We start from the raw sequence: 18,597 nt of genomic DNA on the forward strand, positions 1-18,597 counted from the left end.
ACAATTTCCGAATCATCGCGCAAATTGCTGAACGCTACAGCACGAAATCCCAGGCAGAGTGTACCTGAAAAATAATAATAAGTAACAAATAAAAATAATAATAGCGGCACAAAGCTACCGCGCAAACTTATTTCCCGCAGCGGAGCAATCTCAAACTTTTCTTCATACTCGCGAGAAATTTGCGCATAACTCCTCCGTCCCCTCGAGAAAATTAACAGCCGCGCTCTGGCAACTCAGTGCCATTCTCACATTGAATCCTCCGACGTGCGATGTAAAGCACATTCCGCATCTCGCTCGTATAAATGCCCTTAACGACTTTTCAGCGTCGCGGTGGACTCCCCCCACCCCTGCGCTTCATCATCCCACTCCCTCGTATTTTAGCTCACACTCTCGTTCGCAGTGTATAAGGTACAAAGTTGCAAATGCCCGGTCATTTCGTTAAGCGAACGATTCTATTGGACCGCAACTTCTCTCGCTCACTCACTCACTCACTCTCTCTCTCTCTCTATCTCTCTCTCTCTCTCTCTCTCTCTCTCTGTTTCACTCTTGGGAGAGAAAAGCGACCCTCGGGCGTGTGCATACCATCGCCTCGGAGGTGAAAAAGCGAGCAACAAGAAAACGCGCCATTCCGCCAAGCCGGTAAAACTCTGCGTGCATCTTCGTCGCCTTCCCCTCAGTCCGATCCTTCCCACCTTCTTCCTCTTTACATCACCCATACACTCTTGAAATGAGAGAGAAAGATACTAGACTAGAAAGGGATAGAGACAGAGGGAGAGGGAACGGGAGAGAGAGTCACCTTAACAAACCACTTGGCGATTTAGAAATGTAAATTTTGCACAAACCTTGAAGCTAAGCTTGTGAGTGGAGAGCGAGAGAGAGAGAGAGAGAGAGAGAGAGGATGGAAGAGAGAGTGGGAGGGAGAGTAGGTACAAGTAGTGGAAAGTCGTATGAGGGGGCAGGGGGCGAAAAAGGGGCGAAAAGAGGAAATAAAAATCGATAATTTATAGCGACGTTTTACGAGCTCCTGCTCGAGCTGATCGTAAATGGCAAGAGCGGGAAAAAGAGAGATAGAGAGGGAGAATAAATGAGTGAGTGAGTGAGTGAGTGAGTGAGTGAGTGAGTGAGTGAGTGAGTGAGTGAGCAAGTGAGTGAGCGAGTGAATGAGTGAGTGAGTGAATCAGTGAGTGAGAATGAGAGAGATAGAGAGAGAGATAGATAGAGAGAGAGAGAGAGAGAGAGAGAGAGAGAGAAGCAGCAGAGGTGCACTGCCCAAGATTCCGATCGCGAGATTAGGAACATGCGAGGAGGCCTCTCTTTTCGCTTCTCTCCAAGCAGCCGCTGCTGTGTGCACACACACACACACGCGCGCGCGTCAGTATATAACTTACACAAGTATGGACAAGAAAGGACGAGAAAGAGCGAAGAAGAGCGACGAGCTTGAGAATGAGAATGAGAGTCGCGGTTGTTTCGACGGCAGCAGCAGCAGCAGCAGCAGCAGCAGCAGCAGCAGCAGCGGCGGCGGCGGCGGCGGCGGCGGCGGCGGCGACAGTGGCCTAGGCCCCGAATTCCTCGGCATAACTTCATTGAGGGCCCCGGGACCGCGTGCGCGCGTTACTCACGGCGGCCTGCATTTTTTCGGGATCGCTTTGTGGCTCGCGTTATATTGGAAATTTCGCGGAAGGATGTTCGCCGCTCGCCGAGAACCTCTTACGTTAACGAGCACGTGACTGCCGGCGTAAAAAGCCAGACAGGGATATTTATTGGGAGCGAGGCCGAGGCTTGTTCGGCCCCACCCCTCTCGCCCCTCTTTCTCATTCTCCTCATCCTCCTCCACAACCTCCTCGATGTCCCACCCAATTCTCTCCTCGCGCCGTCATTCTTCTCGGGGTGAATTTATGGAAAGTCCAGGGCTGACGTGGCACACTGGGTCGGCACTGTGTTACGCTACTCACTATTATCCTATCCGCGCCCTTATAAAATCCATTTTCACACGTTTGTGAGCTACAGTGGCTCTCGATTTATCGACACTGCTTTTATCGGCCTTAATTTCGCGAAAAGAATTACATTTATAGCCTTCGGTCCTTCCATTCGCCGCAATACAACAAAAAGACGATCGAAAATTAAACTTATCTAATCTCTGTGCCACCATCTTGCTAATGTCCATTATTACCGAGAGACTTTATAAATACACCGAGGAAACGAACAATAATGCTGCACCTTAATCGTTTATATCATTTTAATAGCGTGTCATTAAAGGTAAAAAAATGATTCATAGTCCGGAATAGATGAAAGTTCGTGATTTACTTCGTAGGATAGAGAAGTTCTTATGCACAGTGTTCGAAGGCGAATAGTTTTATATAGTTTTTGGAAGATGAAGTAAGAGAAACACTGGCATTGGCAATGGCTTATCGTAATGGTTTATGAGCAATGAAAGTGACTAGTTACTCGAGAATGCACCTAAGCCACGAAAATTCGTCAACACGAAAGAACGTAGATAAAGTAAAGATATTGGACAGTCGTCACTGTTCCCATAACTTCTTGGGACTCGACCCTGAACTATAAATGTTCTCTTCTTTATCTCTGCTGAAAGATTTTGAGAGAGGAGCGAGGGAAAAGCTTCCCAACTACCGCAGTCGATCAGATTTTCATCTGAATTACAGGAAGTTTTAACGACGGCAATTGAGGCGGCTACGATCTTTACGTGGCATTTAAAATATTTTCCAAAGTACTCGAATAAGAATGAGCTTCACGGTTAGAGTGTAATGGAAGAGGTCGCGCGAGCTGGTTTACATTCGTTGCCATCGCATACATCTCACCAATTCACCCTCCAAGAGAAATTGAAAAAAATCTTAATTGGCCTCGATTAAGTAACGAGATAACTGCTTAATACTCGCTTACCCGGCTCTACCTTCCTGCACCTTTCTCCATAAGCATCTGACTCAGTTTCCTTCCCCTTTCTCAAAAATTTCATTCCAAAGACCGGATCGGCCTTGCCCTAGCCGAACGTATATCTCGTAAATTTATCTCCCATAGGTAAACGGACAGACGTCGATTCCCTCGCGTTAAACTGGCAAAGGAACAAGCGCCGAATTAGGAAATTACATAACGAAACTCAATACAAGCGAAAGGCCAATTTCCGAGTGAGAGCGGGAAAGAGCGAGAGCGAGCTAATGAGCGAACGAGTGATGGGGGTGGGGGGGAGATAGAGATAGATTGATAGATAGATAGATAGATAGATAGATAGATAGAGAGAGAGAGAGAGAGAGAGAGAGAGAGAGTGAGAGTAAGAGCGAGTGAGAGCGAGCGAGCGAACGAGTTGGAAGGAAAAGGTGGGCGCCGGCGAGAACCCCAAGGGGCCTCCGAAAATAAGCGTAATCGCTCAGCCATCAGCGCGACGTAAAAATTCTCTCAATTAGCCGTCGACGCGAACAACCCCCGGATCGTGCCACCTAATCTCTCAATAGAATGCGCTGCCTCGGAGGAGGCTCAGACTACGCGAAGCTGGGGATCCACTTTTGGAGCGGCCCCGAGAATCGAGCGACAGCTCGTGTATCCGCCTCCCTCCCCATCCACACCCCACCCACAACACGTACACACACTCTGCTCGCCACTTCTTCGACTGTCTCACCGCGAACTATTCTCGTATTACGAGCTGAGGCTGCGCTTCCCGTGGTCGCTCGTACCAGAGATGCCCCAGAGATAAGACAGATTCACACTCGACCCCACCCACAACCCCCTTATCGCCCCTTTATATTGGCTTTTCAGAAGAGAGTGGAAAAGTTGCCTTAACCGATACTACAAGGCCCGAAGGCCCGTTTGACTTTTGATTACGAGTCCGATTGTCGGCCGATAATCCCAGAGTTTTGGCCCATTTGTTCAGCCGATTGCAGGCCAAATGACATAAAAAGTCGGTTCTTATTGTTTATTGTTAGCTCGATCGAAGAAGTATTTTCCACCGACAGCTCTTAGTCAGCTGGGTCCGGGGCTATTTCAAGCGAAATAATATAATGTGATATCGCCTATTATAATTAAGCCGGTCCTTCGCGTTAATTGTCCCGCGAGTTATAATTATAATCCTAAGCAGATATCATAGTCCTCGATTGATTTGTTGGCCTTTGAGGGAGGTCCCTGCAGGATAAGCTCGGATTTAATAACAAAGCTCAGAGTGCAATTTTAAAGACTCCTACGGCCACTTTAATGACTACAGAAGAAATTTAATTAAAAACACTTTTTTTTTTTCTTTCTTTCTTTTTTATCTTGCTGCCTTACTTTATAAATAGGTTTAAAAAGCAAGTAAAAGGCTGCTGAATTACGCATATTATGAAAGTGAGAGAATGCAGAGGGACTACAAAGGTTCTGTTTTAAAAGTTTTTTAACGCGGTGGCACAAAACCAAAACTTCAAAGCTCTACTTAGTTTGCATTATAATCTCAAAGCTCTACTTAGTTTGTATTATAATATCATTATAATAGTTGGGCGCATTAGAGAAAGATTTCGATTCGTCCGCATGCGTGATCTTATTGTGAAAGGGTTTATCTATTTACGAGGATAAGCATTGTTCTCGCAGCTGGAGTTGCTAAGAAAGCGAAGAGACTAGTGAAATATTGTAGAGCATTATGAATTTCCAATGCGTTTCAGTGTAAATATAAATTCCAAAGGCATTGGTATAAAAAGTTTTCTCTGTTACTTTATACGATTACTGGATATTTTTAAGGCCAACTAATCCGGTGAAAGTGGATTCATTAGCTTTTATTTCATCCCGAAACACTTTATTAGCTGTTTTCGGGTTTTCTCATTGAAGAAGACAAAGAAGAGGATGAAGAAGAAGAAGAAGAAGAAGAAGAAGAAATTTATTTTATTGAACGCAATGCATCGTACATTATTATTCCTCGTCTCTTTATACGCGCGACTCTCGCGTATGAATTTATAAATGCGCGCAGCCAACGATAATAAAAAGAAATCACATCCATATAATAGCGACAGTTAACAATGTTCCGTCATTGCGCACTGGACTAAAAAACGTGTGCAGTCATGTTATTGCAACATACCTGCTGTAAGTGTGAGCAGTGACGCATGTTGAACGATATCGCGATACAAATATTACAATGCGTAATAAAAGCTTGTGATTCTTTATTTAACCTAAATTAATGAGAATGTAAGAAAAGTATATTCATCTCGAGGTAAAAAAGTCCATTACTAGAATAATATTTTTAAACGTCGTTGCAATTCAAGGAACTGTTATGAGATTAAAATCCTTAGTAAGCACATCGGTGCCCTCAAATTCTAATCTTTCGCTTCATTTACTCTCCTTGACTTCTCGCAGTTTTAAATTCATCAGGCAGCAAAAGTGCGATTCGGGTCATATCCGCCTACCTTTTTTCTCTCATACAATAACGCCCCGTTTAACTCTTATTATGTCTAACTTCAATTCCGATCGCCGTGTACGTCTTGAATTACTACTTACGAAGTACAGATAATACAATCAAACAATAGCGATACTTTACCATTGCATTTAGTTAATCAATGTTTACGTCTGAGCATCTCCAAGTGTCTTTTTATTTAGTTGACTTCTTATAAGCTTCTATTTACCCTTGCATATTAAGCACAATTTACGCCCAATTTACGCCCAATTTGCCCAATTCATCGATTATCATCATCATCATCATCATCATCCATTTCGTCTATCGCTATATTTTGTTATTCCCTGTTAAATTAATTGACGCTCTTTAAAACTCAAGACCTTATCACATCGCCGATACTCTCAACCATAATCATCCATCTTTTTCCCATGCTTGGCATCTTCGTCCTATACTTCCCATCCACACGAAAATACTTTCCCGGATATTGCCTAACGATATCATAACGAATTAACGAAGCCACGAGTATAAAAAGAACTCGTCCCTCCTCTCATTCGCCAATCATATATCTCCTAACGTCGGAACAAAGGACTCGCAAGCGCTTGACTCCCGAATTTTCACGAGGATTCGGCTCACCGACGATTTCCTCTCGCGGGAAATCTCACAAGTACTCGCAGCTCGAGCACTTCGCGAAGCCGCTCATCGTCACAAGCACAACTCCACTCGTTACCGCCATCAAGGCGATGCCGGCCCTTTGTCTGTACCGCGTCTTTCCCCTTCACGAGTGCGCAATGCAGGCATTACGGGCTCCTCGAGTCGCGCTGTCGATCGAAAGCTCGAGGGGGGCGGGGCAACGAATATGCTAAGGCACTCGTCAAATTCAATTTGGGGGTCGCAGTCATAGGCAGGAGTCGTACGTGACGCGAAAGCGGCGCCCCGGGAATCTCCTCGAGGCACTTCACGGGCCTCCGCCGCCACATCCGCAGCCGACATCGGGAACATATTCTACGTGCTCATTGTGCGCCCCAAGACTCGTTCACAAGAGGGGCTGCACACTAAGACCATCACCGTCCATTCGTCCGGGGATAGCTCGGCGATGCGCCCATATTACCTCGACTCCCCCGTGCGCGACATTTTACCGATGATCTCGGATTTTTCCTCCCAACCTCGTCCCAACATTATATCTCGTCTGCGAATGACGACGAGATGAGCGGAAAAGCCATTTCAGCCCGAGAACTAACGCAACTTTTAGTCACTCGTCTGATCATGCCATGACGTAGCTCCACTGTACGGAAGCGTTGACGTTCGAGTATTTGCTCACCTCACTTGATACACCCCCCCCCCACACACACACGCACACGCACACACACCTACCTATCTACCTATCTACCTACCTACCTACCTACCTACCTACCTACCTATCTCAACCCACCGGCAATCACTACACTACCACTCTATTATCCGCCATTCTTTCCTCATCCCGTCACTAACGCCACTTTTTACGGGAGGAAATATCAAATACGAAAACGCGATGAGACTTCGTCGGCTCAAACAATGAAAACCTAATACCTAAATAGAGCGTACCTTTAAAAATTTGTAAATGTGCATCGAATAATCTTGGGAAATACATACGTTGGGCATTTGTCGTACTCGAGAGAAAAATTTATCGTATTTTTATGCAATACAATATAATAATGCAATACAATTTAAATAAATCACTTGCAACTTCAATTAAATGCCTCGTATTACAATTGTACTATTGCTCCTAAATTCGGATTAACTCGCTCGATCATTCGGATGAATACATAATTTGAATAAATATTTCCAAAAACCCATATGGTCCTCCCTTACATCCTCGGATTTTGTTAATTAGAGATAATTGTACGATCGCTACATTAAAATATCACAATTATTGCAATTTATAAATTAATTAAGGCTATTAAATCTATTAATTAATCCGAGTAATAAGTTTGAAAGAAAAGTTATCATAAAATCGAGGAGTATTCATTATCCTCGCTGATTAAAAAGAAAAGATGAAATGAAATTGTAATTTATTTCTGCGATTTGTAATACCAAAGTCTTTATTAGAAGAAGATGATCCGCACAAAGTCGGAGGAGCCGAAAAGAGAGAAGAAAAAAAGTCAGTCGTAAATCGCACCCACTCGATTCCTTCTAATTTAATTTTGATCCCATAAAGAGTTATTCAACCGCTACGTAAAATCACTGGGATTTCAGAGAATCGAGTCGTTGCCAGGCGCTAATGCAACGATTCGCAGTCGCCTCGGGACGATACAAAAGACCAATAACGTCTCGCTCACCTCATCTACCTCCACCTCCACCTCCACCTCCTCCAACAATCCCACCCAACCGTCCCCTCATCGAGCAATCGCCGCCACCCGCCACCGCCGCCAATGTACCTGTTTCTCTCGAGCAATCGTTTTTCTCGTAATCTTCTCCTCCGATCCTGTAAAAAGAGCATTAGGCTCCCTTTTACAGCTTACGTTAAATTAAGAATTATTTTATGGAATTAGTTTAAGAGACCGCAGAGAAGAATTGAATTTTAACAAACATGCAGAGGGCAACAATGATGGTACACAAACGTTAAATACCTTACGTGTAATCGTAACGTTAAGTTAAAGATTTATCGTTCTTAAAAATATAACGTCACGCGTTTTAATTATAACCGATTATTGTGAATAATGCCTGTGTATTATTGTCGTTGCTCTATTAGTATTGTCGTTGTTGCTGTTGCTGTTGCCGTTGTTGTTATTATTATTAATATTTTTGTTCCGTTTTAGAATGTGGCAAGAGCCGAAAGAGTGCGTGAGAAAACAAATTTAAATCAAAGGGCGACAGAGAGAGAGAGAGAGAGAGGGGGGAGGGGGGGAGGGGGTGTCTGAGGGAGAGAAGCAAAGGGAAAGACCATTCGTCGTTATTTTAATGTAGCGTTTAATTAGTTGAACCGGTGGTGGGTGCAAAAAAAATTTCACCGCGAAATAACTCCTTGCTCTGTTCTCAAAGGACATAAAGGATCAAAAGGTGCAAAGAAGCAAAAGTCAAACCCTCCTCGGCCGCGCATAAAGCGAGCAACGAAGTTTCGAGTTATTACGCGTCGTGAGTAAACCCACTAAGCTTGCATGTTCACCCCATACTAACTTGATAGAACTGCAACTAGCCAAACACATTGCTCAAGAATGAAACGAATAGAGAGAGAGAGAGAGAGAGAGAGAGAGAGAGAGAGAGAGAGAGAGTGAGAATTTGAAAGAGAGACTAGATTTTGCGTTTGTTTCTAGGCGCTTTTCGAAGGATAAAATAAATATTGTTATCCGAGTAATACACATAAATTCGATCAAGTGTACTGAACTTTGCTTACGAATGGCTTAGAGGTAATTACAATTTATGAAAATTTCAAAGCATCGCGAAATTGAGTGCGATGATTCTTGTGGCTTTGCGTGCCAGCTTTATTAATACGAATGTTACATCAGAGAAATATTGTACGAAGCGTTGAAAATTCCTTAATGCCATATCCCTTTGGATTTTGTATAAATGAGTTGCAGTGAATTTATGAAAAAGAGTCTTTCAAAACGAGAAAACACTTAAAGCCGATTCCCAACGCACGTTATTCAAGAGCAAATTATAATAATAAGCAACCAAGAATAATAACTGCTCTTCGCGCAGGCGCGAACTTTAAAGTGTTGCTCATTCGAGTATTTGTAAATAAACGTTACAAACAGATTGTATAATACGTCTGTCATCGTTCGACCAAACATCATTATTAAATGGAAGAAACATTAGCGGTGAATTTAACGAGTGGACATTGTCGAAATAGGAACAGGTTGTATTAATAATCGTGGACGTCGGTTGCAGATCCACTTGGCGAATGGAGTTGGTCGGCGCGTCATAATGGACGAGACCGAATTTCGTTGTCAAAGTGTCAAGCGGCTCTGATGACCGGGAAGTTCGGATACGAGGGAGACGATGGAGAGGAGCTTTCGAGCGCACAAGTTTCGTTTCCTGCCCCATAACCCCTTTTCGTACTTCCGCGTGTACTTTATACAGGCAGCGATTGCGTCACCAAGTGGCACAGATATATATATATATATATATATATATATATATATATATATATATATAGAGAGAGAGAGAGAGAGAGAGAGAGAGAGAGAGAGAGAGAGAACACGAGGAGATGCGAGGCGTCTCTCGGTACGTCCGAGTAATAATTGTACGAACGGCTATACAGACTTTAAACCCTCTCACGCTCTCTTTCACCGTGAGAATTATAATGTATCATTATTATTCGTCGTGGCAAGCCCTTCTCTCTTTTCTCCGCGTGTCTGCATGTCTGCATCCTTTAACATTCGCTCAATCTCCTCCTCCTTCTACCCCTCCCTCCCTCCATCCCTAGCGAACCTCCATCACTCGCTGTGTCTCACTCACTCGCAGGTGACGTCCAGGCTCGAGTTCGCCTAGAGGGTATCTTCGTTTTCCGTTTCTCTGGTGCCTCACGCGAGTTTAATCTACCAACGAGCGACGCGTGCTGAAAGAAACTCTGCTTCCTTTTGAGCCACGAGGCCACTCGTCTTTTTTCCTCACGTTTTCTTACTTCATTACGCGGTTGTGATTTATTTAGCCGTGGCTCAGTTAGCGAAAATAGAATTCCCGAATGAGCGAGGTTACGTAGAATTATTTGCCAAACGATTGATAACGTAATTAATAAAATGCCATTAATATTGACAATTATCTTCTTTCTCGTCGTACCGCTTTCAATATCTAATTTTTATTATCAACTTAATAATACAAAATACTTATTTTTCATATTTTTTTTATGCGTGGCACAATATTTTTCCAACATTTTACCCTATAGGATTGAAATTCTAATTCAGATCATTAGACACTTCAACGCATTACCAATTGCTTAATATAATTAAAACAATTCATAATAATAAAGGCTTTCTCGACACTACTTCAATGCAATATTAAGAATTCCAATTATAATAATCTGCTGGTAATAATAAAACAGGTTAATCGGTGTCTTTATATTTTCCTCGCAAAAAAAAATAAAAATAAAAAACACTTTATGTAGAATTTCTAGTTTTAATATCTCGTGTATCAGTTGTTTTTTTTTTTTTTTTATTTATTTATTTTTCTTATTATTGTCAAACTTATAAATTTGGTAATTGCAACTGCAGAAGTTATTAATCGAGTTTTATTTTCATATTATGTGGTTTTTCTTAAATTGATGCTAGAAATTTGAAAGTTTATTATCTCATTAACTACGAAATCCTACTTTTCGCTACTTCTACAAAATACATTCGGTACACTTACTTCGAGATAGGCGCGAGTAATTATTGTTTAAAAAATAAATGCAATGAACATCATGCACTTCTTGCATACAAACAACATTATACATTTCTTGTTGCAAGGTCAGGTATAATATATAATGCATTACTAAAATTTCTCAAAGTGGGATAAATCTCGGGAATAAAAAAAAAACTAACAATACATGTAAAAGAATCCGATCAATATTTTCGTCTATATCACATATATAAAACAATCGCATGGCAATAGTTTATCAATGTTTCTAATTATATGGACTATATAACCACTAATTTCTAATTCTAATATATATAAAACTAATTATACGCGCACGTGTATATTTTGTATTAAAATATTTTGTATTAAAAAGCCCTTTTTTTTTATTAGATTCCGAAGAGAGGATAATATATTAGGAAGGAGGAAGAAAAGTATGAAATTTGTAAGTTAACATCTGGCTCTGCTACTGATCATTAATAGCAATAAGCTGATTTTATAAACGTCGATTTAGTAGAAACGATTCATGCAGCTGAAAAGTAATACGATCGTTAAATAAAGTCATACAACTGTATTTTTAAAAGCCAATTAAAATATAAAATAAATTATAACGATTAACCGTAGGAGCCAGTGGTCTCGCAGCGCGCTCCTTGGAAATATCACTTAATTATTTAAATCAAAACTATACAGTACTAGTGACTCGGGTAACTCGCGTTCCCCTTTACTGCTCAACCCCCCCCCCCCCCCCCCCCCCTCCCCCCCCCCCCCCCCCCCCCGACTTCATGCCCTAGGTATTTTGCCTTAAGCGCGCACTATAATTAAGCGCGAATGATTCAATTTGCCAAGGGACTCTGTGCTGCACGAAAATGAAAAAGAAAAGCAGGAAGTCGGCCGGCGATAAGGAAGTCTCGCGCCCCGAGAACGAGCTCCGTACGATCTCGGGTCCGATAACCGATCCCATCTTGCATCAATCTCGTAATTATGCAAACGAGGCACATTGACAAGTTGCGCGCCGTGGCTCGCGCCCCGGCGGCTGCGCGAAAACCCTCGAGCTGCTGCTGGTAAGCCAGCTGAGGTCGCCGAGTCGATGCAGTGGCGACGGGGGGTTGGTGGTGGGGGTTTGGTGGGAAGGAGGAGGAGGGGGGGGGGGGAGGGAAGGAGGAGGAGGAGGAGGGGGGGGGGTATTCAACGGAGAAGGGTCAGCCGGCGTAAGGCTCGCACAGTGGGCGGTTGCGCGACCGCTCGGCGCTCGCCTCCCGCGAGCCTTTTCCACCAACGGCAATGGTTTTCAAAGGCACACGAGTACCTCGGCGATGCCATTGTGCCAGGGCGAAGGGTCCGAGGGCGCGATAACGCCTCCGAATAAAAAAGCAAAGTAATGCGGGGACTTGAAAATTATCGGGCTTGCTACGCGAGCCCCACAGCCCCAAACGGGCTCACGAATTTGCCAATCCGCTTTTAATTACTCGAATGCGCGATCCGCGCGTCCTTTTCTTCGCGGTCCAGGATGAAATGAAACCTCTCGACGTGTCAACGTAGCCGCGTTTCCTCCTCACGCTCGCCCCTTAATAACGATAGATGAGAAAGAAAGTTAGCACTTTATTAAGCGGGTGTCGTTGATTTAATTAACGACCTTTCGAACAATTAGATAACTGGCATTCGCTGTCGCGTTCATTGACAGCAAGAAAGTTAGTCGTTATAATTTAACGGAAGGCTAATTATACGTTATCGTTGTATGATAAATTTTCTTTTTAAGTGGCGCTCGATTGGCATTTTCCAGTTGTACGGTGAGGACAAGGTTGAGAGGATGCAGAGTCGCGCTAGCGCGCTAAACAGCAGCAGCAGCAGCAGCAGCTGCTGCTAGCAACGACAACAACAACAACAACAACAACAGTAACAGCCGCAGCAGAAATAACAATAGCAAAAGTGACATTTCAACTACTTGTAATCGAAGCATTAATTAGACGACAATTTAACGATGCGCCGGCAGCTACGATAACCAGACCAATGCCAATGAATTTTACGCTCAATAGTTAACCATGAATTAACCATGTTCGTTCGATAAAAATTCAAATTTGATAAGAGAAAGTAGCAGCTGCCGGGTGAAAATTCAGACGCTCGCACGCTCGCGACCCCGGGCGGTCCTTCAACCAACTCTTATCCGCTCTATCCGCAACTCTCGAATAATCGAATATATAAGTAATTTTCTGGCGCAGACTGGCATTGATAAGCGATGGCATTGATTGTCGAGGCGTCGGTGAAGGTGACGGATTAGGTGAGGGGGAGTGGGACGCGACGGATACGACCTTTTAAGCTCAGTAGGGAAAAGGCACGAGTGGCTCGCGTACAGTTACGGCAGCGGCGAGCGAGGCCACGCGCGCAAATCCAAGTTGCTAAAGTTCGGCCGTGAAGTTATGCCAACGAGAGCTCTGCTGTCCTCGCTTTTATTGAATTTGCGGATGGGCGAAGAAGCCAACAAGTAGGTGGCTAAGGCCTTTTGAGAACGATTTTCACGCCCGGCCAACCGAGACTCGAGCGCTGATTTTGAAAAGCGTCGGTTAGGGGCGCCAGATTATGCGCTCGGATAATCGGGAGCTTGACGTAGCGGAGGGAGATGGTCGATCGCACGGAGCCTAAGACCGATGATTTGCCATGTTGAAATGTCAAGTATGCCGATATATAGAACTTCAACGTTAAATTTTAAAGACGCGTCGGGGCGCAAGTTTTATATTACCCTCGTGCATTAAGCTCCACGAGCCATACAATTATTCGGGAAAAATCATAAAACTTAAAAGCAAAAGGCGTGTTTCCCTTAAAATCAACATTACGGATGGCCTTTCGTTTTCAACAAACAATTCAATCCATAAGCCGTGCACCCGCATTGTTGCACCAACAGAGAAAGTCAAAATAGAAAATTCGATTTAAATGCCCCGGTACAGGTGCTTAAAGTGCCGGGAGCTTAAAAAGCATTCCTTTACGCTCTTAATCGCCGGGCCGCTCAGCGTAAAGGAATTACACATTGACCGAAAGCGCACTATCGAGATATAAATCTCGGCTTAAGCCAGCAACTCGTAAACAAACGGGGAGCAAAGCGATCCGGAACTAGTCGAGCGTACTATCGTTAAACGGCCCTTGTACCGCGTCCTCGTCCCCGTTCACGTCCCTTTGCCGGACCACGCATCTCACGGCCTCCCGCAGGAGCGCGATTCTCGGATCGGAAAATTGCCAGCGTATGGGCCTCGGAGCGGTGAGGTTGGGGGCCGCGGACTGTCGACGGTTAGGCGGTAAGGTGGGGCGGTGAGGGTAAGCCGGTCGAGGAACGAGCGGGCAACCCTCTCGAGGACAAAGTCACCGAACGAGAGGGATTTTCGTAGAAAAGAAAAAGGAAGACGGGTCGCACGCGCCTCGCAATATCCCACGAAGATTGGGCGAGGAATCTGGGCGGGCGATCGGCCGACTTACTTTCGGCGTACGAAAACTGCGCGCCTCGGGCCTTTTTCTTTTGTGCGCCCGCACAGGGATGACTAACGAGCCTTCCTCCCCCCCCCCCCCCCCCCCGCCGCACCGAACCATCGCCCTCCCATCATCCCCCCTCACCCCCTACACACCAACCGGCAATACCGCACAACTTGAGCGTCGCACCCTCTCTCCGCCGCTCGCCGATCCAGTCGCTCTCTCTCTCCCACGGATTCTTCTTTGGCCTCTTGGTCGCCACGTCGTTCCGTAATCCCTCTCGCTGCTCGAGCTGCTATCTCTCTATCTCTCTATCTCTCTATCTCTCTATCTCTCTATCTCTCTATCTCTCTATCTCTCTATCTCTCTATCTCTCTATCTCTCTATCTCTCTATCTCTCTATCTCTCTATCTCTCTATCTCTCTATCTCTCTATCTCTCTCTATCTCACTCTCTCTCTCTCTCTCTCTCTCTCTCTCTCTACGCCGCTGCTGTACCCGCGGTTCAGGGACCGCAACACTGTGATGAATAATAATGTGGAAGAGACGGCGGCGAATTCCGCACACCTACGCCTAACCGGGAGCCAGAGAAATTCCTCCACGATTTTCGAGCGAACGCCCACGATTTCCTTACATTTCCGGCGCCCCCCCGCCGTTCGCCAACCATTCCACGCTCTGCTTTTTAATATGGATGAATCCTGTTGGTGGCTGTAAAACAGACATTATGGCTTTGTTAACGCTCGGATAAGGGCTTCGGCTTTCCGTAATTGAGTACCCACGCCAAAACTACAGACCTTTAAATTTTCGGTATATCGGCTACATATTGTCGGCGATCTGTTTTATCTTCTCGCCAACTACTAAATTAGCCTCCTTTTTCAAATTTGCAAAGAGGAACATTCATTTTTACATACCTAATTTAAATTACGTCTCTTTTGTGCGTGTATGCGTGTGTTTGTGTATTTGTGTGCTCGCGGCAGATTTATCTATGCAGGAAAAACTGTGAGTGTGTAAAAAGTCTTGTAAAATTTCTTATTAATTATTAATTGAAAATTGAGTTTAAATTTATTATTTATTTAAATTATAGCTTTATTTCAATTCGAAATTTATATTTTACGGTAAAATAACATTTATTATCATAATATTAATGAACAATACCTGTGCACTTAATCGGCTATTTATTTCGTTGGCGAATCAAGAGCGCCACGTCCTACATATAAATTGGGTAAAAAAGAACGACCGGATCTCGGGATCCTTTTACCTAGCACGAGATAGGTAAAGAAGAAACAATGTAATTGGCTGGTGTGCAAATAGGTGGTTTTTTTTCGATTCGTTCGAAAATTTCAAATCCCCGGACAATTTACCTCTCCGAGTACAATGAGCATCATCAGCGCTCGAGACCGTAGTCAGCGACGTCTATGGTAAGAAAGAGACGTGGCTGCGGAGAATGGAAACTTCGAGGAACGGAAAAGCGCGTGGATCGACAGCAGACACCGGCTGAGACATCGGGGGGCGGAGGAGACAGGGTAGCTTGAACTGCCCTTAACGATGCGCGGAGATTCTGGCTGAAATCAAGGGGCTAACGGCCAGCCTCACCAGTACGCGACGGACAACACGATGTACGCGCAGAACGCCTCTCTCTCTCTCTCTCTCTCTCTTTCTCTCTCTTTCTCTTTCTCTCTTAAGTGCGCGCGTGAGGAATTATTAGTAGGATCTTGAGTCCGTGGAGAGTAAGAAGGACAGACAGATATACCCCCTGGCGAGGCCACCGAGAGAATCTCGTCCCTGGCAGGTCTCAACAGGTACAGCGGACCCGAGTATGTATATCGCGGGAACGAAAGAAACAGAGAGAAAGAGAGAGAGAGAGAGAGAGAGAGAGAGAGAGCAAAGGAACAGAGCAGCACCGCAGGCGCCTTCTTCTCGCCCCCATAAAAAGCCAAAACCAACCTACAGCCAAACGAAGCGGCGAAGAGAGGGGATAGACCGGTGAAGGATGGAGTGAGAGCGGGTGGTTAGGAGGAGGGAGGGGGAGATCCTTTCGAAGCTGCCGCCAGGGCCTCAGTAATGGTGAGACCATTGCTTAAAAAGTCTCCTTCTTTCTCACTTCGTCGTCGTCGTCGTCGTGTTCCATTGAATCCTCGCTTGTCTAAGGAGCCTCCTTTCTCATTCACTGTTTCTCACTCATATTCCCATCTCGCTCCCACCACCACCACCACGCATTCGTTTGCCGCCGCAGCCACCGCCGTCCTTTGGACCACCGGCACGCGATTGCACTACACATTCACAGATCGCTACGTATCTAAATGAATGTCAATGAGGGGAGAGGACGGTGTAGTTTGTTGGTAATGGGGACAGGGTAGTGGAGTGACGGTACGACGAGGGGCGGTTAGGGAGGGAAAGGGGATGGTGGTTCGTAGGCACATACATTTTGAGCAGCCGAGAGCGAGAATTATGGTCGTCCTCGAAGAGCGAAGAGAAAAGAAGAGTACGCGTGTGTGTATGGAGGAGGGCAGTTGTCGGTAGCTTTAGAATTTTATGTCTCTATTATCTCTCTCGTATTGCCGTCTCTCATCTCGCTTACGTAACGGGAATGAAATGTTTCGGGGCGATTGGAAGGAGGGCTTGGTTGGTGGTTGTTGTTATGGTGCTGGCGGGATGTTAAAGAGGAGCGGATGGAGGGGAGGTATTGAGCCAATAGCACGGTTTGCCGTAGGCGCTCCATTGAGTGAAAACTACGGCACTCTGGAGAAATTTTCTGGGGTCGGCCGAGTGAATTCTCGGGCTGATGGGACGGGAGGCTCGAACGGCCGCTTTTAAACGGAAACGATGAATGGGACAAGTTGACGCACGTAGGCACTCGAGGAAAAAGGAGCGGAGAAAGAAACTCTCGCGGGAGAGCGGAGAGTTGAGAGGAGGCAGAGGTGGGGAGGTCCGGGGCAAAGTGTGCCAGCCAGCTCTCGGAACAGAGGATATTGTTCGTGGCGAGACGGAGCAAAGAAAAAATTCAACCCCCCGCGCACGATTCATGTTAAGTCGATTAGCTCTTGGCGAGTCGTAAAAAGCGAGCTTTGCTTTGCGTGTAAGTGATGCACCGGGTGTAAAAAAAGCCGTGTTGGGTCTTTTGTCGCCGCGCCCGTTGCGATTACGCGTCTCTGATTGCTGCAAAATATATGGGATACGCCAGTAGTTTCTTTGTCAATTTGGAGAGGATGAGGGAGGCCCGAGCCTAAAAATCATTGAGTGGACCCGACTCGGCCATCGACAATGCCAGCATACAAAAGCTTTGGGTCTATTGCTGGGGCACCGTTACGATGTAACAATATTACTACTGCGGCGATTGTTCGTGCTTCTTGGAATTATTTGGGTTCATTACACGCTTTACGTAAATTCCTTCTGTATAATTTCGCAGGATAGTTCGCATGGGCCGTTTCTATTCAATGTCCAATGTATTCTGGTATTGAATATCGAGTCACCATTAGCCATTAACGCGCTTAATAATACATAATCCTTGAGTTAAACATCTTAGCGTCGAGTAGAAATGGTTCAGCGATATCCGTTATGGCCAAAAGTTCATATTGTTAGTCGACATTTTGTTGTGGATGTAATTTGATGGGCTGTAAGTCGTTGGAGGAGAGCTCCCGATGATAAAACGATGGTATCATTGACATGGGCCAACATCGAATGTCGACTCCAAGAAATTGCGTCTTCTCTTTTATTTTGTTTTGTATTGTTTTGTTTTGTATTGTTTTGTATTGTTTTGTTTTGTTTTGTTTTGTTTTATTTAGCTTTGTTTAGCTTTGCTTTGCTTTGCTTTGCTTTGTTCTCTTCATTACGACCTTTCCTTCATTTAATTGCGACTAACGAAGAATTTCGTACGGGATGTACGGTAGAAGACCGGTAGAAAGTCCTAAGACAAGCGACTCGGAAGGATATAGAGAAGTAAAATAAATAGGAACATTATGTTCTACGTATCGCGCACAATCCACCCGCCCGTGCGAAAGCGTAGACGTGTAATTAGCGCTTTGCGAACAGCTCGCCCAAGCCCTCGTATAGCCAAAGTCCCTGGATGGAGAGTCCCGTGATACGGCGAGGCGGGTAGCGTAGATGTGGGGGGAGGGGAGGAGGGGAGGTCTATTTATCGTAAAGGGGGCAATCGAGTGGCTGACTAACCTTTTCCTCGAGGGCCGGGCCCTTCTCCATCGCGTGCATCACCGCGTCCGAAATCCGGCTGTCCAGATGTCTGACCGCCTTCTCGACGTTCAGGGCCAGAGGATCGTTGTGTCCATCGACGGCCACCACCAGCCGCTCCACCGTCTCCACGTAGTCCGACCAGGCGAAGTCTAATTCCGAGGCCGGCTCCGTCAGGCAGCCCCTGTGCGCAAAAAATCGTTTTTCTTCACCTTGCTCACCTTACACTTTTATCGCCGTCATTTGCACGACGCACTCTCTCTCTCTCTCTCTCTCTCTCTCTCCCTCTCTCTCT

At 45.2% G+C, this 18,597-nt stretch overlaps 1 protein-coding gene across 1 annotated transcript in view; it reads right to left on the bottom strand.

The window, feature by feature from the left end:
- The window catches only part of dally (division abnormally delayed protein), a 165,859-nt gene that overhangs the window by 90,994 nt on the left and 56,268 nt on the right, over positions 1-18,597 (bottom strand). The window contains exon 4 of the mRNA XM_011506465.1: positions 18,285-18,486. Coding sequence (XP_011504767.1) covers positions 18,285-18,486 — 202 coding nt within the window. The remainder of the gene's footprint in view (positions 1-18,284; positions 18,487-18,597) is intronic.

This window comes from Ceratosolen solmsi, unplaced genomic scaffold (assembly GCF_000503995.2).
Source record: "Ceratosolen solmsi marchali unplaced genomic scaffold, CerSol_1.0 scaffold7, whole genome shotgun sequence".
Lineage (NCBI taxonomy): Eukaryota > Metazoa > Arthropoda > Insecta > Hymenoptera > Agaonidae > Ceratosolen > Ceratosolen solmsi.